Genomic DNA, 20,389 nt, shown 5'->3' with positions numbered 1-20,389 from the left:
CATCATGAGCACATGGGCAAGACCAGACGAGATGCCATGTATGTATGTACAGTCAGACATATGTATGAATGTAGGCATATTTTGTAACCATGGAGTTAGAGTTGGAGCACCTGAATACCAGAATGTCTGTACATACATACGTAGTTACACACTAGTTAGAACATTCTTACAAGTACGCCCAGCTGGAATATTTAGCTAGTTAGCAAGAGATCTATCATGTTCCACATGTCCAACTTCTTGGGAGAATGCCGTGGATGGACAACAGAATAAAAAAAAGGACGAAGGATGCCAAGTGGGTTGTAGGGCTTTACAAACACACGCACACACAGACGTAACATAACACAGACACCATGGAGACACGGACGGGAGTGACTTTCCGTCTGTCTGCCAGACCCAAGCCGGACCTGATAGTGGCTTGGTTGATTGCTGGAGGGGAGAGGAGGGGGCAAAAAAGAAAAAAGAAAAAGAACAAAAAAAACAGCCAGGCCAAAAGACCAAGCCACGCAGCCAGAACGAGCAGAAGCGCAATTGTTCACACATAGTCACAGACCTCCTCCGAACAGCCGCTCTCTTCTGCTTTACAAAGACTCCACGGCTGCGGCTACTACACCAGGCACTGGTATCAGTCAAAAAGACACCTGCATCCAGATGCTTCCGCATTGCCTCGCACGCTCTCCTTCTCCCTTTCTCTTTGCGAGCCACCCAAAAAGTCCATGCCTCCCTCACGTCTTTCTTGCCTCTCACAGTTCTCGTTCTTGGCACATCTGTATACAAGGAGCTTGTATACACAAGTTTTATGCTGGGCGCATCTGCCCTCCCCCCCCCCCCGCCCTGGGCATCCTATATCATCACCTGCATTATGACCACCAATCATTGCTCTAATAAACGTAAAACGTGTGGGTAGTTTGCAGCTCGGCTGGCATGGCGGCCCAGCTTCCCCGGGCCTGTTATCAGCAGGGTCAGGGCTTACAACCAAGAGTAGCCCGGCTCCGCGAACGAATTACTCGTACAAATATACAAGTATGTACAGGTACAGGTACAGGTACACGGACCCTATTGTCTGCTCAAACTGGCCAACAAGACGCATGCAACACTTGTATGCATGCAATCAAAGTTGGGCACACCATAACTTGACTCGTTGGTTAACTAGTAACTAACCATATATCGACGAGTGTGTCTGAGTCGTCCCTGCACTCATAAACCTGTATCTACTCGTATGCCAACACATATTGAGACAATGCTGGGGACCTGAACACATGTCGCTAACTAACTAGTTAGTTACTTGTACTTCTGCTGCTATTTGTATACATACACTGGTGCTTGCTCCCACCATGTTCTTCGCTTTGCCTGCAGAACGCATCCGACCCCTACCACGTTACCACGGCCCTGTTTTCTGCTCTGCCAGTCTTCCCCTTGTTTCCTCTCCTCTCGTTTCCTCTTCTTCCTGTTCTCTCAGATAAACAATGAGCCGTGCTGTGCCATGCCATGCCATGCCATGCCATGCCACGCCCTACATCTCTTGATCTTTGTCCTCTCCCCTTCCCTCACTTCACCTCCCCTCTCTCCGCCTCATCCTGCCCCTCCTCCCCCATCGAGATATGCACAGCATGTCCGACAGGCCAGCACAGAGATGCCGAAGGTCCATGGAAGGCGATAGTGTAAGCCACATAACAAACGTGCATGATCACGCATATAGAAGCACTTGTAATACCACACGCAACGGCCACCAGCACATGTGTGTTTGCCCGGATACCGATAACTAGCCAACTACAAATACCTGTGTATGTACATACATGCATGTATGCATGTACTCGCACTAAAAAAGAAAGCAGACGAAAGTGAAACAAGACCTGTCCTTCTGCCATTGGCGCGTCTGTGCGCTGCACGCTTTGATTGCTCGCTGCGTGTCCATCTCTGATATGCATGGAGTTAGCTAGTTGCCTACACTCCTTCTTTCCCCTCCACACAGTCTGCGTCACTCACTGATCAGATCAGCTTTGCCCACCCGCCCCCAAGCTTTGTTTAGAGTGTTTAGGGTATAGTTCCGGGAGTGTGACCTTTACACACAGACAAACTGATAGTCTTGCGTTGTTGGGTTCCCTTCTCTCTCCTCTCGCCCACCACTCACACTCCCTCCCCTCTCAGGAAGCAAAGGAAACAAAAAAATGAGCTAAGATCTAGCCGACACAAATTTTACAAAATCGCATGACGTGTAGTTTTTAGAGACAACAGCTGGCCTGTCTAGCTGGTTCTAACTATAACTATCAATCACGTAGCACCATTCTTAATCGCCCTGCTAATATCTCTATATGTGTTTGACAGGTGTGTACACAGACATAGAATCGGATCTCCCATAAACACCGGATTTCTTCGTCAAAATGCGTCCTAGTACTTGTAATATCCAAGGGCCAGGCCTGTCATACATGTCCACAACTGTCACGTACGTACTCTAGGGACGGATACAACTACATGGCTATCGCCACCACAGCTGGCCACCAGTCTGCTGGCCAAGTTTTCAAGCTCGTCAAATCTAGAGAGAAAACATCAGCTTAAACTAACACCAGGCCCTTCCTCATTTGCCCATGCCATGCAAACTCCTCTGCCATGGGAGTTATGGCCAATCTAAGCCTAGTTTTGTTCGCGTGTGTGGCTCTCTAGGCGTACCTGGCTCACATGGAACTCCTTCTTTTTTTCTTTTCTTTTTGCCATTATATCTGGTTGGCTTGGAAGTTGGCTGCCGCCTGTTGCTGCAAGTGTATTTGAGTGCTAGAAATACGTATGTATGTATGTACTCCTTTGATCCTCCCTGCATATGACGGGCGTTGTTTGAGTAGAGTAGTTGTGTATGTAGGTGCCTTTTTTTTTTTTTTTCTGTTTTCTTGTTTTTGTTGTATTCGCGAGCCCACGCATACCAACTTGTATACTTGTATGCTCAGCCCTTGGGGCGCATGTAAATGTGGATGATCTATGTTTGTGTACATACATTGGCATCTCGGCGGGAGCGTCTTGGCCTTGTCACACTCCAACACCAAGCACCACACTCGAGACTTTGGTGGATGGTCCCAGGTGTCAGAAAGACACCAGAAACAAATGGCCATTACCCCGCAGTGTTGCACTGCATCCTAGTCACACTGAAATCAGAGGTCTACATGTAGTTGACTATTATATGTACAAATGTACATATGTACATGCTTGGTCATATATCTGGCGCGGCACATCGTCTATACATACACACATACATTGCTGTGCATACGGCCGATGTCTGCAGCACTCCCAATACCCGTGGCCTGATAAACATGCGCAAAGAACAAGGCAGTGCCACATCTTGTCTCTTCTCTCCTGCATTCGGAGGGAATCTGGGCAGTGGATTGAGGAGCGGGAATCACCAGGCCCATATAGCTACACATAATCGACAAGTTACATACCCACGTACAGAGTATAACTAGCTAACTAAGCATATGCAGACTCGTTCCTGTTATATGCATGCACACCATGGCCCTCTGACGCGAGCTTTGAACGGCGACAGGCAGTTGCTCCCCGGTGTGACCCGAGAACGGCATAAAAAACGGAAACTACTGGCGATGGAAGGCGAGACCCTTCCACAAAATCTGTGCGAGGATACGACTCGAAGTGGCTCTAATAGTGTACAGTGGCGTATAGTTACGTATGTAGTTGCTTTGTTTGTGCTCAAGACTCGAGACTCGAGACTTGAGGACTCGAGACTTGGATCAGGGCTCCTGCTGCCTTGACAGAGAACATGGGACTTGCCGCTTTTAGGCCCATAATTACTCTTATCACAGCCAAGCTTTGCCTAGTCCCAATGTTTATGTAAGCTTCGAGACTGACAGAAGCTTTTCTCCTTGCTAGCTTAGTTTGTACATAGGTACGTACAGCCCGTCTTTGCACTCCTGATGCTCTTATCGTCTATCCACTTTGACGTTTGTAGTCACAGCTGGTAGGGAACCTGCTAGTACAAGATTCTCGTCGTCTAGTCTGGCCCCTCCCCTCCTCTCAAAGACCTTTGTCAAGCTTCCCTTTTTTTTTTTCTTCCTCACGGTCTCGAGGTTGTCTAGAACTTCTTTGCGTATCCTTGGTGTACATGACCATGGAGCTCTTATAGTTATTATAAGTGCATGAATGTGCCCTTTCCCTTTGCTTGAGCTATTCCTTGGGCAAGCTCCTTCGCCTGTGGTCAACACAATACACTCCAGGCGATTGGTCCATGAGTAATGAGGAAGAGACCGAGGACAGGGAAAGACGATCTTGAATGGTTTAGCCTGGCAGGGCAAATGGATGAGGTGAGAAGGCAAAAAAAACGCAACATGTATATATACTGCCACTACGCGAGAGCCGGTCAAACAATAGAGGGAAGGAAGCTAGACTCGGATGGACGACGGGATCTCTTCTTTTTCTATTCTCTTTTTCGATGGGATGACAATGGAAGCCCGGTCTTGAAGCTGTAGCCTGTTGAGAGCATGGATGAGCGAGAGACAACAAGAAAGAAAAGAAAAAGAAAACGAAGCCGAGTCCGAGGCACAGACAAGTATGGAAGAAAAAAAAAAAACCCTGTCGCATACCGAGATTCCCTCGTAAGGAGGAGACAGGTTGATGGGGGAATCAAAAAGAAAGGCTTTATTCGCCTGGCACGAGAGCAAGAGAACCGCGGGTCAATCATATCAAGAAGCTTTGGGCAACATCATTTGGGCTCACACAGACCGAGTAGAACCACCAAAGAAGGCTCTGAGAGAGAAAAGAACGCAAACTTGAGAACAAGAGAAGCGAGGTCCAACAAGACAGACATGGCCGAGGGCAAGAAGCAAGAAGCTTTTTTGGATGTCGTAGATTTCGTAAATCTATGCTATCTGTGTTTTTTCTCCCTCTGTTTTTTTTTCTTTTCAGCCGGGCCCTTGTTCCCTGCTGCTTTGGTTTTCGTTCACAGTGTATAATCAGCAAGACCTTGAAGAGATCAATGGGGGGTGGGGGCTTGTATAGTCATGTATAACACCACTATAGTTGTCTGTCTAGATACTAAGTAGTTAGTAAAACGATGGAAGAACCGACAGGGAACAAGGTCTCATTGACCAGTGAAGTTTGGCCTTGCACAGTTGTTCCAGTTCTATCTTGAGCGTTTGAAGACAAAGATGACGAGGGAGGGAGGGAGAGAGAAGAGTGGGAGAGAGTGAGAGAATGGGGGAGAGTGAGAGAGAGCAATACACAGTTATGTAGCAGAAGCAGGAAGAACAGAAGACTGACAAGGAAGGGGGAGCTTGAGCCCTCTTAGGATCCTGCGTCTTGTCCTGTCCCGATAACAGCTTCTAGCGCTATGCCCGATCCGTGCTAGAGCATGCACTTGAAGTGCGCGATGACAGCGACGGCCGGCGGGTGGAGTGTAGAGTCGGGATTTTGGAGTATGTGATGGGAGGGAGAGAGCGACTAAGACTGCGACCAGGAGACAGAGAGAGAGAGACGCAAGGCACTAGAAAGAGAAAAAAAAAACAGCTCTCGTCTAGCTGGACAAATCTCGGAGCAGCTTTGTGATTGGTGAATGCACGTGTGGTTGAGGTTGTTGATGCAGACACGGCGGAGTTAGGTCCGCACCGGGTTTCATTTGTTCTGGGGCTCTTAACAACTACTGGTGTTGTGAAGCTACGGGCTTTTTTTTGCCCCCCCCCCCTTCCCTTCTGATCCCCGTTACATCGTCGCCGCCCTGCCTTGCTGGGAAGGGCCGGTCCGTTCTGGGGCTTTCGCGCCTAGCGGTTTCGTCTTCCGGCGGATTCAAGTCAGAGGCCAGACACGGGACCCAGTAACTAGCATGTATGTATGTACGGAGAGAGAGATAGAGCGTGTTCTGGCTTGTCCGGAGACACACAGACACCCTCGCCTAGCTTGCTTCTGGGAGTGTTGTGCCTGATATTGGTAGAAGACCAATCGACAGTGCATGTGCAGCCTTGTCTGCGTCTGTGGTGCAGTTTGCATCTTGCATCTTGCATGATCTGTGTGTGTACATATTGTACATACATAGTTACATATATGCGGGCTTGCCTGCCTCTGCTAGTGTCTGATAGTTTGGAGTTTGCCGCGGAGTTCCTTGGAGAGTGGCGTGCGCCAGACTGCAGGCAATAGGAGAACGACAGGGCCGGCCACACCATATCCGGCGTGATGCTTTATTCCCGGCAATGCCCTGTACTTTGATAAGACCCCCGGCACTTGGGGAGGAGAGGGAGCGAGGGGCCTGATCACGGCCACGAGAGTTCGCTGTGGCGGCACTCTGGAACACGGAGTGCTGGCTTCTTTTGTGTCTTGTTTCTGGCTTCTTGCATGGGCGAGCTGAGCGCCGAGCCCCGCGAAGCTGTGGTGCCACATGTCAAAGACATAAATGGACGGCCGCCATCAGCCATCAGGGCGGGCCAAGAGTGATGTATCAGATCTGGTATAAGCGGCCCAACTGCTGTGTGACGTTGTGCATGGCGAACGGACAGCCCCCCGGACAAAGAGCCACGGGCACTTGGTTGCATGTAAGCATTCGCGGCACACCAGGAGATGGATGGACTGACTGGTTTGGAGGGGCGAGGGGTGTTTTCTTTTGGCGTGCCGTGCGTGCATAGGGGCACGTAGCAGCGAGGAAGCAGAGCAGCGAAGCAGAGAGCGGCGAGTAGAGTAGAGCAGAACCGAGCAGACCAGACCAGCCAGACCAGAGTCGACCTTGCAGAAGCCACGCCCAGAAGCCGGGCACGCAGAGAAGGGGGCAGCAGAGGGGCGCGGACAAGCTAGACTGGAAGAGGCAGCTATGAGACAACGACGGCATTGCTGCAGGGAAAGCAAGGAGTCGTGGAAGAGGGCCCCTTGCTTTGCTTTTCTTTTTTGTTGCGCCAGAGCTGCTGGGCCGTGTCTGTGTTTTATTGTTATTATTATTGTTATTCGCTTTGTTGCTCTTGAGGGCGTCTGTGCGTGTTGGCGATGCCGCGATGGGCGCCGTCCGGCCGCCCGGTAGACAAGGACCTCGAGGCCGAGCGCGCGAAGCCCGGGACCAGGCCCTGGGAGACAATGCACAAGGGAAGCGATGGCAGCGGGGCTTTGTTCTTGTTTTGGGGCCGCGATGCCAGGCGTGAGACGCAGGCCCTGGCGCTTGTGTTTGCTTGTGCATGATCCCAGGCTGTGGCACTTACACTAAGCCGTAGTATACACATAACTGCTACTCGTGCTAGTCCGCCCGAGACCCAACAGAAAAAAGAACCCCTCCCCCAGTCCCGCCCCTCGTATACCCCATTCGTCGAAGACAATCAGCCCAATATCCTGATCGTGTCTGTGCCGCCAAAAGCCGAGCGCGCGAGCCGCACCTACCGCCCAACCGTGGGCTTGTCTGTCTGTCTGTCTCTCTTGGGGTCCCACAGACGCGGCGGCCGATGCAGGCAGAGGAAGCTTGCATGCGTCTACTTTCAAGCCCTGTGTCTGCTTATCCAGACTGACTGACAGCTTCCTGGCGGTAGCTCTCTGCGCGCCTGGTCTTTTGTTTCGGACTGGGCCCGCATCGTGCAGAACTTGGAGATGCTTGGCCTGCACATTTCTTTTTCTTTTTGTTGGCTACCCCTTTACCCGCTGACCAAATGTGATTCCGAGGAATGACTGTTGTTCTTCCGGCTCGGGCTCGGGTTACTCAGCAGTGAGACTGTTTCTTGGGCGTTGGAGGGCTTCTTCAGCATGTTGATAAGAGGTGAACCCTCGCCTCCTCCGCCCTTTCTCTTAGCAGATTTCATGGCTATACCCTAATACACAACTACAGGCATACCGATATAGACATGTAAACATCACCCATCATCTACCTCCGTTCTGCTGGCCGTTTGCAGCATAGATTATTGTGTGTATGTACGTATTGTATGAATGTGTAATATTAGCAGCGCGATATATCCAACTCTCATGTCTCGACATTGCATCTTCAGCGCCTCCATTCTAATCTTGTATTTCTCTTGCCACCACTTCAACATTTCCCCTCTCATTCTCCTTGAAACTTATCACAGCCTGGCGCTTCAGGCCTCCGTCGTCGTCGACGATGACCCCTGCTCGCCCTCCAACAGACCCGACTGCTTGACTAGCCCGTAGAAGATGCCCTGCGTATCGCGCAGCAGCTCGTCGGGCGTGCCAAACTCGGCGACCCGGCCCTTATCCAAGACGACGACGCGGTCGGAGTCGATGATGGTGTTGATGCGGTGCGCGACCGTGATGATGGTGCGGTGCGAAAACATGGGCGACCGCAGCGTTTCCTGCAACAGCGCATCCGTCTCTACGTCCACGGCTGCCGTTGCTTCGTCGAGCACCAGAATGTTGGACGGCGTCAGCATCGCGCGTGCTAACGAGATGAGCTGCCGTTGACCCTGCGACAGGTTGGCTCCGGCCTCCTGGATGCGTGCGTCCAGCTGGCCCGGCATGCTCATCACATGATCCTTGAGGCGCGCGTGTTCCAGCACACTCCACAGTTCCGAGTCATAGTGCACGTGTCCAGGGTCGAGATTGTCGCGCACTGTGCCCTCAAAGAGAGCCGCGTCTTGCGGGATGATGGCCAGGCGTCGTCGAAGGTCAAGCAGCCCAATAGACGACGTGTTAATGTTGTCGAGCGAAATGTTGCCCGTGGCCGGCTCGATGATGCGGAAGAGTGCAAGAGTCAGTGATGATTTGCCGGCTCCCGTGCGACCCACCACACCAATCTTTTCATGAGACTTGATGTCCAGTGTAATATCCTTTAGCACCAGGTCTAGCCCGTCGCGGTAGCGCGCGCTGTAGTTGTTAAACTCTAACGCGCCCTTTGCCGGCCAGGCAGCCGGGGGGCGGTGGTCAGGGACAATATCAGGTGCCTCGCTCTTAATCCCCGCGTACTCAAGCACACGCTCGACAGAGACAATATTTGTCTCGACTTCAACTGACTGACGCACAATCCAGTTGAGAGACGTCACAATCTGCAGCGCATAGGCCATAGCCAAACCAACCATGCCAGAACTCAGCTCCGAGCCGCTCGTCACAGAAATAATGGAGAAGCCAGCCGCAGCAAGAATCACCAGGGCTCCGATAAACTCGAGGCGAATCGCAAGCCACCGGTTAGATGAGATGGAAGGGAAAAAAGCACGCAGATTGGCGTCCACTCGCCACTCATTCTCCTGTTCAAAGCGATTCTGTTGACCGTATGCACGAATCGTAGAAGTGCCACCGAGAGTCTCCTGGAAATGCGCATATACAGGCGAGCGGCTGACCGAGTTAAGGCGCTTCAGCTCACGAGAAGTGCGGAGATAGTACTTTTGAATATACATGTACATAAACGTCAGGGGTAGAATGAGTAGCATGAAAGCCGGCGTTGAGATGGAAATGATGATCAGAGTGAAAATGGACCGCGCACCGTTGACGAACAACATGTTGAAGGTCCGGGCCAGAAGCTCATCAATCTTGTAGATATCACTAGAGAATCGGTTGAGAATGCGGCCAGCGGGCGTCACGTCAAAGAAGCTCATGGGTGCCCGGAAAATCGCGGTAGCCATTTTCTCGTGCAGCTTGCGAGACGCCTCGATCGAGCAAAAGATCCACAGAACCAGCGTTTGAATCATGGTCAGCACTGATGAGCCCACTCCAAAGACAAAGTAGATGCCGAGGAATCTGCCAATAGCTGCGTTATATCCATTCTCGGCGTTGCTCTCTGACCATTTCTTCAGCCACACTGAGCCTCCTATGTTGGCCATCTGTGCGAATACCAACGCCAGAATATACATAGCAACAGCAACAAGGTTATTACTGCGTGCATACTCCATGTAGACCTGGAACTTGACGTTGCCCTTTTCCGAGTTTTCTTTGGTCTGTCCCGTCTTCTTGCTTGATGACCCCTCTTCATCTGACATCTTGCCACGAGGGCCCCGGAAGCTAGCCGCACTTGCTCTCCGCAGAGTGTTGATGCTGCTAGACCGCATTTTGCCCTTGGCCTTAGTGTTGGACTTGATGGGCTTCAACTCGGGCACATCTTCAGCTTCCTCGACTTCAGACTCAACGGGAGACTTGCCGTTGTCGGCGCCAGCAATGGTGGAAGTTTCACTTGCCGTGTTGGAGCTATCGTGACCAGCCGTCCTAAGTAAGTCAAATACCAGCCCCTTCATAGCCATGAGCTGTTTGAATGTGCCGTTCTCGGTAATGCGGCCCTCGCGTAGGAGAGTAATGTAGCTAGCCTCGCGAAGAACAGGGATTGAATTGGTAGCCAAAATACGCGTCTTGGTGTTGAGCAGACCACGCGGACCAAGGACATTATCGATAATGTGCTTGCCAACATGCGAATCAACAGCAGACAGCACATCATCCAGCAGGTAGATGTCAGCGCGAGCATAAACCGCACGAGCTAGTGCAACACGAGCCTTTTGACCACCGCTCAGAGAAATGCCACGCTCGCCAACATATGTCTCATCACCGTCTGGCAGTTGAGCAAAGTCGTCGAGCAAGGCACAAGCTTTGACAGTACGCTCGTAGAATTCGGGATCAAATCGGTACCCAAAAACAATGTTTTCTTTGACAGTAGCGTTGAGAATCCAAGCCTGCTGTGCTACGTATGCCACAGATCCGCGTACTTCAACATTTCCTCGCGTCTTGTACAAATCACCAAGCATAGCCTGCAGGAATGACGACTTTCCTGTACCAACGCGGCCGACAATGCATGACAGCTCACCCTTGTAGGTAGTGAAGTTGATATCTGTGAGAACATCCTTGTCCTGGTGGCGGTCCCATGAGAACACGGCGTCACGGATAATGACAGTTTCTTCTCCCATCTCAGTAGGAGGGGGGCCGAAAACGACTGCATCAGACTGGAGTTCGTCGGCAACAAGGAAGTCAGTAATACGGCCAACAGCAACGGAAGCCTCGACAATAGCCGTAATGACCATGGGTAAAATCGCCAGCGGGAAGTTGAGTAGGTTGAACAGGGCCAGAGCAGGGAAAACAATGTCAGTAGTCAGAGGACGATCGTGAGTCAGGACAAAAACGGCAAAGGTAGAGCAGGAAACAAAGAAGGGAGCCGTGTTCCAGGTGAAGTTGGCGAGAGCCTGAGTAGCACCAATCTTTCGCAGATTCTTGAGCTCCTGGTCGTTTCTGACATGGTTAAGCTTGTTCATGAAGGCAGTTCCCCATGCGTATAGCTTGATGCTCTTCATGTTGTTAATGATCTCAGTAATCAGTCTTGACCGCGAGTCCTTGACCTTCATCTGCTCCTTTTGCAAGTTCCGCATAATTTTAGAAATGACACCGTTGATGGGCAGCATGACAATCATGACGGCAATACCAGCCAACATTGACCAGCCCACTAGATCATAGAGCGACCACATGCAGATGATAATTTGGAAGGGTGCGGACCACAGCATCTGGCCAAACTGTGTCAGGTCCTGCATACGCTGAGCATCAACTGCCATGTAGTTAACAATGTCACCAGTAGTCTTGGTTGAGCGGCCCTCATTGGACAGCTTCATCGACTTTCTGTAAATGGCCGAGGTAAGACCTCCCTTGATGCGCATGCCGGCAACAAAGGCCCGCTGGAAATATTGGTGCACCATGGCTGTCTGGAATACGGCAACAGCAAACATGCCAAGAGCAACGGCGGCACCCTTAATGACAGGCTCAGGCTCACCGCCATCCTTGCGCGAGTACGAGGCCACAAAACCAATCAAGATGCGCAGCAGTTGCGGCTGCATGTATTGAGCGACGTCGTTACCAATCTTAAAAATAGCGCCCAGCATGTAGGGTCCGCCATAGGCACGCAGCAGAACCAGCCACAGATTGGGGCGCGTCTTGGTCTTGAGTTCGTGGTTCCAGGCCTTGTTGAAAGCAGCACCGGTTGTCTTGGTGTTGTCGTCGCGCGCAAGAGCCCACAAATCGTCTTCAGTCAGGTACTCCTTGTAGCCGTAGCGCATCAGGGGAGTCATCCATCCAAAGGTGAGGATGGAAAACACATTGGCATACTCGAGCGGGCATTCTTCCTCGTCGATCAAGGCCTCATATGAGCTATTCTTGCGTGGCCATAGCCACTCCAGCAGAAACTCAATTACACAAAGGCCAGCACCAACGCAGTACAAAACAAAGTAGGCGGGGGAATCAGAGTGTACCTGCTGCGATACCAGCGACCGCAGTTTGATGGCCAGAACAACAAGAAGGAAAAGCCAGTAGAAGAGCACAACGCCGTTGGGATTGCGCATGCGCGAATGTTCCAGCCATTGAATATAGAAGACTACACAAAGAGCAAGGGTATTTGTGGTTGACGTCCAGACGCGGAAGTCCCAGTACCACGATTTGCCGTAGGAAAGAGCTTGCAGGACCAATTGCAAGATAGATGTTCCGATGATGCCGACGAGGATAGTCTGTGAAAGCAGGCGGGTTATATGTTAGCTAAGAGGCCTTGATTACGTAGGGGGAGCTTGGGGGAAGATCAGAAAACGTAAAATGCAAAAAAAAAAAGCTTACCTGCTTCACCCAAAAATGCCAGTCTTTGGCTACACTCGCGACCTGTGTCCGCTTCAACAGCCAGGCCACAGCTAGTGCACCGACAAGCACGCCGAATAGGGCGACGGCCATGACGGACACATCGATAAAGCAAGGAGTGAAATCGTAGCGCACTGGACTCAACGGACCCCAGCCTTCGGCGTTGCCGCAAAACGGCTGGCGCAGTACACCGGCCCGAGAAGGGGCCAGCGACGTCATATAGCCATGCGAAATGGGCACCGGGGAGTGCAGCCCCGACAGCGAGCCGGAGGCTAAAACGCGCTGGCTAGAGGCACTGCGTTGAGTCCAAGCAAAGAGCGAGTCACTGAAGCCGCTCATAGCTTCTAGTGCAGGAAGCTCTCAGGCTCGAGACCAAAAGATTCAAGCAGATATATCTCAGGGGCAGGGCGGTGACGCAATCAATGCGCTTGGTATGAACGGGCGGTGATGAAAGGATCCGTAGTAAACAGGATCGTTGAATGTGTGGGTGGTTATCTGGAAGTCCAGCCAGGAGGGGAAACCAATGCCGGTCGGAGGGAAAAGTACGAACGAAGACAAAAGTCACGTCAAGCAAGCGGGCGGGAGCTAGTCAAAGAGTGACCATCGATGCTCATCAAGGCCTAAATTTGCGCACAGCTTTGGCGTCGCAAATAATGCAGCCTCTGGACACTTGGACCCTGTAGCGCTACGCCAAGAGAACAAGAAGACAGCAGAGACAAGGAGAAACACGGCGGCTTTTAGATCTTTTTTCAAAAACAAACAAGGAAACGCCGCTGAGTGAAGGTAGCTGAGATGGAAACACGATGGCAGCAGCCACTTCGTGATGGAGGCAAGTTTTGAGGAGCAAGATGGAGGGAGAATTTAAATGGTTGAAACATCAAGGCAAGAAAAATACCAGCACTAGTAGGCCGCGAGTTGAATTGATGTTTGTAAGCCACTGAATTAGGAAGTTGGGAAATTGTCGCAAACTTGGAACGACACGTGATGCATATTATTAGGGTCCAGCAAAGCCAGGGTGAACAGCAGAAAAACAAATTGTATTATTACTAATAAGCCCCATAAAAAGGAAAAAAAGAAAAGAAAACCTTCCCCGTTTTCCCATAATTAAGCTCTTTCGACAAAGGGCCTTGTTCCGTCGTTCATCATCGTAGTCCGTCAAGCGGTTCATTATTGCGCCGATTTAGGAGCGTGCCTGGGCTTTGAGTCCCGTATTACATATTTTGCTTAGTCAGTCTGTCCAGCCTGTCCGGCGCATTTATGCGCGGGGACCGGGGCTCGCGGGCGGCGAAGTGCGGACGGGCTGCTCCAAGGCAGGGCCAGTCATGCCGATGATGGTGAAGATTTGCTGGTTGGAGTTGGACCAGGTCTTGTAGGTCTCAGTGTCCGAGGTAGACTTCAGTGCAGCTGGCACGGCGTTGATGAAGAGGTTTCTGATGCTCTTCTTGTCGTTTCTGCAGGGATTGTTAGTATGGGGCCAAGGCGTAGAGTATGTGAGATGCAGGATCTTGCGGAAGATATACTCATCGTAGTAGAAGGTAGAGCCAATCTCAAGGCTGATCTCAGATGGTGAGGCAAACTTGACCAGAGTCGAGTACACGGAGCGGTTGATGAAGTTGTTGAAGCAGTAGGCTTTCTCCGAGTTGTAGTTGTTGAGGGGGCCATTGTCAGCGGTCACACCATCCCACTCCCAAGTGTGGGAGCAGGTAGTGGTAGGCTCGACCGAGGGAGACGTAACTAGGGCGTTAGGATCGTGGAAGATGTCTAGTTGGAGTGTTAGTTGGTGGTTGGGGCCGTGCGAATTAGAGTTACTGGGTGTCAAATGGGGGTCTTGAGAGTATCAATTCTGGTGGGGCTCTTTTTGTGTTCGACTTGTCGACTTACATGTCAAGGTGCAGCTGTACAGAGCATCATCAGGGTTGGCCTTTTTGCAAGCCAGGTCCATGTTGTGAATCTCGACGGCCTTGATGGCAGGAGGAATGGGGGTGGCGAAGGCGGCAGCGGCCATGGAAAGAAGGAGAGCAGCAGAGCAGAGCATTGTTGCGGATGTGAAGATTAGATGTAGAGATGGAAGATGTAGCAGATGGAGACTTGAGGTCTATGAGAAGTAGACGACGAAAATGGTAGACAAGAAGCCAAGAGAGACGGTTATTAGACTAGAATATGTGCGTATGAAAGTAAGCAAGCAAGAGCTTTGAAGAGATGAGTGTGTGTGTGGTGAATAGCAAACAGCAAGTCTCCTCCCCTAAGGCATCGAGGCCGGCGAGGTCTTTATACTACGACGGCTCTGACTTGCACCACGAGCTGGTCTGGCTGTCCGCCTTGGGCATCGGCCATTGCCAGAGCCTGCTTTCTGCGGTTCCGTTGTTTCTGTGGCCGTGCCCGCAAAACACCAAGCATGCACAAGTGCAGATTTGTTTCCTGCCAGCCACATGTCATGTCGAATTTACCGTTAACTAACTAGTTAATTGTTGTGTTCATTTCTCGCGCCTAACTGGTCGCGGACCTTTTGATTGGGCCTTCGATTTCCGGCCTTGGTAACTTTGCATGTATATCAAGTTACCTGTTTGTCCATGTGAATACGGGTATACTCTCAGTGCTTCGTGCGTGCTCTCCTGGTCTCTTTCTTGTCTTTCTACCAGTGAGTGGGCTTGTGTCTTCCCTGAAATCCTAGGCGGGAATAAACGCACCGCATGTCGATCCGAGAGTTCCCCCAAAATCTAAGCTGATTCCAGCACGGGCTTGCAAAAATTACTTACACAAACGCAAGCCAAGGCCGGGGGAACGGGCTTTTATCCTGGTATTTTTTTGCCTCTGGGATTCTAGATTGTGGGCTAAGGCTAAGCCTGTGTCATGCATGCGTGAGTCCGTAGGTAGAACATCGTGGAACGGCGGACTTGAGTGGTGTGTGCATGGGCCTCGGGGGTGGGAGAGCGGGGACTCGGCTGGCCTGTGTGCAAGTTTATGACGAGAATACAGCAAGACATCAGCAGCCTGCTGGGCTGTTGGGAGTGGAATGACTGGGACGAAGGCCCGAGTGGAAGAGCGCCGGTCTTTGTGTTTCTTCCGGCGACGGTTTTGGTGATTTCGGACTGTTGCTTTTCTGCGAAGAAAAGTGTCTGTGTGCTTTGGCTGTGGTGTGCTGGCCTTAGGTCAGCCCGTGTCCATGCATCTGAATCTCCAGCTTGTGATGGCCAGACCGCCCTGGTCTTGGGAGCATACGGGACGGGCATCAATCAGCTGGCAAGCATTCTAGCGTTTGTAAGTGCACATGCGCATAGTGGAGATTACCCGTAATTTTTGAGAGCTTGTACGTATATATCGCCGGTGGGCCATCGCGCGGACTTTGTGGTCACACACAGAGAGCTAGCTTCCCTCTACTAACTACTACTTGCAACCCCGGTATGGACTTGAGGCCGTAAGCCAATTTGGGTAGGCTGTGATCTGCAGTCATCCGGAAGCCTCTCAGCCCCCGTGAAGGAGTCGGAGGAGTAGGTGAAGCCGGGTGAGGGAAAAAAAAAAAAGGAAGAAAAAAAACCATCCTAATCGCCGAGCATAATTCCTTTCATTTACACGGACTTGTTTGCCATCACAGCGTCTGTCAAGCCCTCCCAGGCCTTCCCTATCTCTTCCTTTGTCCTATACCCTTGTCTTTGCCATCTTTATTTCCAGTGTCAGGCTAAGCAGTTCGTTCTGGCTCAGACGTCGCAATACTTAATTATATGAAGTAAGCAAGCCTTGTTTGTGATAGCCTTCGATGCACTCATTCAATTTTCTTTTGTTTTCTTTGCCTCTGGGGGCCTATGTTCATGTTTGCATACAACCATGTTACGTACAGTATATACTTGGCTTGCAGCTACGCTGCAACGCAAAAAGAAACAAGGGCGGAAGCTTCGGATGATATCAATTACAATAGAAGTGAACCAAGTATCTGTGCTTCTCACACATTGTAGAGCATGTATGTATGTCCGTACGTACATACTCCCATGTGGACTTGTATGCATGTTTTCCTGAATTAACAGGAGAGAGGGAGCAGACTCTTCACTCCTCTCTCTACTCTGGTCTCATAGTGGCCCTTTCTCACTCACAGTCTCTTCCTCGTCACGGTCGACCGAATGTCATCTGAGCCATGGGATCATGTGTGTTACTTTCGTGTGTACTATCCCACCTGCACATACACATGGACACACATGTTCACTGCCCTCTGCCCTCCGGCCTCTAAACGAGATCTGTAGTGTGACGTTGTCGAATCGCAGCTAGTCACACTCTTCTGTTTCCTGTCGACTTCCCGTTCTCTTTTTGTCCACTCTTTTGCGAGGAAAGATCGGGTAGGACAGGCTTGTGTCTGCTTCGCCCATCCCAGCCGTATATGTATGTACATACATACATACATGTACAAGTATGAGGTTGTGCCTCCCGTAGCGAGAATCGAGCCGAGGGGTAGATGAAGCGACTGTGGAAAAGTTCAAGTTTGCCTTTTATTGGCTGTGGCTTCCACCTGTTGGATTTCCATTGATGTACAAGTATAAGGAGTTATACACTGTATGTGTGTATTTGTGCTTTTGCATAGCGGACCTGCACGGCTCTGCAAGATTGCTCCTTTAGGCCTAACCGCGAGGGGTAAGGACGGACACCGTAAGCCCGGTGCCCTGTCTGCGTTTTTCTATTCTCTTTATATATTCGAGTATTAGACGGGATTCAAACCCTATACCTCTATCGCACACGCCTCCCCTCGCAGTACTTGTATATTGGTTTGTGTTTATTGTTCCGACGAGGAGTGCTAAATGACTTCTATATTTGGAACGTCCCGTGTAACGGGATGTCATGATGCAATACTGCCCGTGTTAGGAAGTACACGCTGCGATGGATAACTATGCTTATATGTGTACTTTTACAGGGGTAGAAGAGCCAAATAGCCGGAGCGAGGCTCTTTCTCTCCAGCCCCTCCCGTCATGCAACATAGCCGGCATCTCTGGCTAGCGCCTTTTTGAATCTTGGATTGTTCCCAGAGGGTCGTTGGAATCTTGAGTCTGTGTGACAGGCGATAACGAGGTGTGGCGGGGATTTATGTGCGGGTGGAAGCATAAGTGTGGTCAAGGGCCCGGACAATTGTGGAATGTACTAGTAGCTGCTGCGACTTACAAACATGCTTGTGCAACATCACAGGCGATCTGGGCTCGGCAAGGCGGCTAGTTGCACGAGTACAAATGTGGAAAAGCCTTGAGCCGGGCAGTGGAAATAAAATGATCCGGAGAAAGGGCAGACGGAGCTGCGGTAAGGGTTAGTCGGTGCATTGTTAGCAACTCATCGGAGCACGGATGAAGCCGATGAAGCTACATTTAGTTACTGTGCAAATACACCAGTTAGCTACTTGTGTAGCACAAGATAGGCTGGCCCATAGTTAGGGACAAGATCTTGGTTTTCTGCTCATTGACTTGGAACCCTCCCTTGAGACGAGAATGGCCGGAATTATACAAGCACATGAGATCGATTGATAACTAGCTACAAGCCAAGACATTGAAACAAAACCGAAAGGACCGACTGAGAAACAGCAGAAACAAGGCTAGCTTGCCGAGCAAGGGCCTGTTGGAGTCACAAACAAGACAAGTATAACTGACCTTGTTATATTACATTACCAGCAATTCTATTTTTAGTACAATGACACCCACAACGTCCACAGACCGTCTTCGGGATGAGGCTTTTGGGTTGGCAGAAGAGGGGACGTTAGCAAGGCTCGTTATTAACTTTTACACAAGTTTTACCTGTTTGCCGGGGAAATAGCAGCAAAGCAGCAGATAATCAGACGGTCAGAGGCGGGCAGAGGGGCAGAGCGGAGGAGAGCGGAGGAGAGCGGAAAAGAAACAAAGTAGTGCAAGAGCCGCTGACTAATAGAAATCGCAAGTTCCCGAGACTAGGGCGTTGGAAATGGGTTCAGCCTGCGAGGCAGGGCTGAGGCCAACAAGAAGAGGGGTGCTGGAAGCACAGATGTAGTAGGGCACATAGTAGCCAGCAGTGGGCGGGAGCGGCTCTGTGTTTTGGGGCAAAAAAGAACGTGGGTCTGTACACAGGGTACAAGGAAACCCGGCACACAGGCCTTGAGGCTTGGCCTCGGTGACTCGGTGAGGAGAATTTGGACGGGTGACGAATTTGGAGCCTACGACTGGATAGATATAGACAGACACAGTCTGTTATCTCGGCGGGAGCTCCTTTAATCTCTGATATCGTCTGCCTACAGGTCGTAGCTACAGTGCTTGTATCCGTATGTATGTATGTACAGTACATAGCTAGCTGCCACTATTATTGCTTTCTTTTGCTTTCTGTGTGGCCCCCTCTCCAGAGTGAGGCCTTTCCCGCATCCTACATCCTGGTCCCAAACAAAGTCCCGACTAGAAGCAAAGAAATGAGTTCAAGTAGTGTGCTTCTATTTCAGGTGCTCGCTTGCAGCTCGAGGAACGGCTTATGGAGATTGAATCCCCCTTGAACCCAGAAGAAGAAGAGAAGAGAAGCAGCAGCACGCGTATGTATAGGGCCACTACTACAACAGCTAATCACTACTAGCCAGTTGCTACCAACTAATTACCATTTGCTACATGGCATAACTGCAGCGCGGGCACCACTGCAATACATGCAACAGAGATTGTAGACAACAGTGACCTGTACTGTGCAGACTCCAGTCCACCATCATCGCCGCGGCTGTTAGAAGGCACCACCCACCTACATACCTATGTACAGTGGGTATCAAAAAGTCTCTATCCATCCTAAAACTACACCAAGACTACATCACAACACTGTAAACTTGATTGATGTATTTGTCGACCAAATGAATGTTAATGTGGTCAAATGATATATCAAATGAAAGTTGTGGTTTTGCTGTTTAATAATCTGCACATAACATATGGTGTTCGATGCATTCACATAGCCTTTCTTCCATCAATACCTTGCACCTAGTAATCATGTCCTGGGGGATAGCCTTCCGCGTTTCCTCGGCGCACCTTCGAAGTTTGACCTTTTCGGCCTCATTACCCTCATGGTCCTTGAGGTGAGAAGGCCCTGGTTATAGTGTGGCCTTTAAAACACTTCAAACAGTCTCGTGGAAGCTTTTATATAGGAGGTTTGGCGGCTAGCCCATCGCCTCGATTCTATGCTACGTCGACCATCTCATTCTTGACGCCGAGACATGAAACAGAACACCGTAATTGTTGATATTTTCTAAAATCATGATATAAGAGACACTGAAGAAGATGACCTGCAAGACTTTTTGCTCAAAAGTTGTCGTGGTTGAAACGTGGTTGAAGGTTGTGTAGGTGTTGGTGAACAAGTCCAGAACCAAGGTGATAGGTTGACCGTCAAGCTTCCAAGATAAAAACTACCACAAGGCCGTTTGAAGTGTTCTAAAGGGCACATTGTAATCAGTGCCTTCTCACCTCAAGGACCATGAGGGTAATGAGGCCGAAAAGGTCAAACTTCGAAGGTGCGCCGAGGAAACGCGGAAGGCTATCCCCCAGGACATGATTACTAGGTGCAAGGTATTGATGGAAGAAAGGCTATGTGAATGCATCGAACACCATATGTTATGTGCAGATTATTAAACAGCAAAACCACAGCTTTCATTTGATATATCATTTGACCACATTAACATTCATTTGGTCGAGAAATACATCAATCAAGTTTACAGTGTTGTGATGTAGTCTTGGTGTAGTTTTAGGGTGGTTAAGGACTTTTTGGTACCAACTGTACATAGAGGCCAGAAGCCGAGAAATCAAGGAAAAGGAAGCCCTCTTCTCCTCACCTGTCCACCTGCTCGCCCTCTCGTGTCCTCTCGTTCCCGGCTGCCCCTTCTTTTTGAGTCGCTTTTTTTCCCGCTTCTGTCCCCTTCTTCATCCTGTTCCTGTGATTGGATTGGGCT

General features: G+C 50.4%; 2 protein-coding genes across 2 annotated transcripts; both read right to left on the bottom strand.

Moving 5' to 3' along the window:
* Window positions 1-8,024: 8,024 nt before the first annotated feature.
* Window positions 8,025-12,825, bottom strand: BROUX77_004629 (uncharacterized protein; the record flags this gene model as incomplete). The annotated part of the gene is made up of 2 exons (XM_073749413.1): window positions 8,025-12,365; window positions 12,469-12,825. 2 exons carry the CDS (start codon window positions 12,823-12,825, stop codon window positions 8,025-8,027), a joined length of 4,698 nt encoding a protein of 1,565 aa, XP_073605086.1.
* Window positions 12,826-13,741: 916 nt separating this feature from the next.
* Window positions 13,742-14,521, bottom strand: BROUX77_004628 (uncharacterized protein; the record flags this gene model as incomplete). The annotated part of the gene is made up of 2 exons (XM_073749412.1): window positions 13,742-14,247; window positions 14,368-14,521. 2 exons carry the CDS (start codon window positions 14,519-14,521, stop codon window positions 13,742-13,744), a joined length of 660 nt encoding a protein of 219 aa, XP_073605085.1.
* Window positions 14,522-20,389: the final 5,868 nt, after the last annotated feature.

The sequence above is a fragment of the Berkeleyomyces rouxiae genome (genome assembly GCF_048999995.1).
Source record: "Berkeleyomyces rouxiae strain 22BRR77 chromosome Unknown BrBRR77_ptg000004l, whole genome shotgun sequence".
NCBI lineage: Eukaryota > Fungi > Ascomycota > Sordariomycetes > Microascales > Ceratocystidaceae > Berkeleyomyces > Berkeleyomyces rouxiae.
Note: the sequence above shows the minus strand (reverse complement) of the source record. Positions and strands in the feature narration are given on the sequence as shown.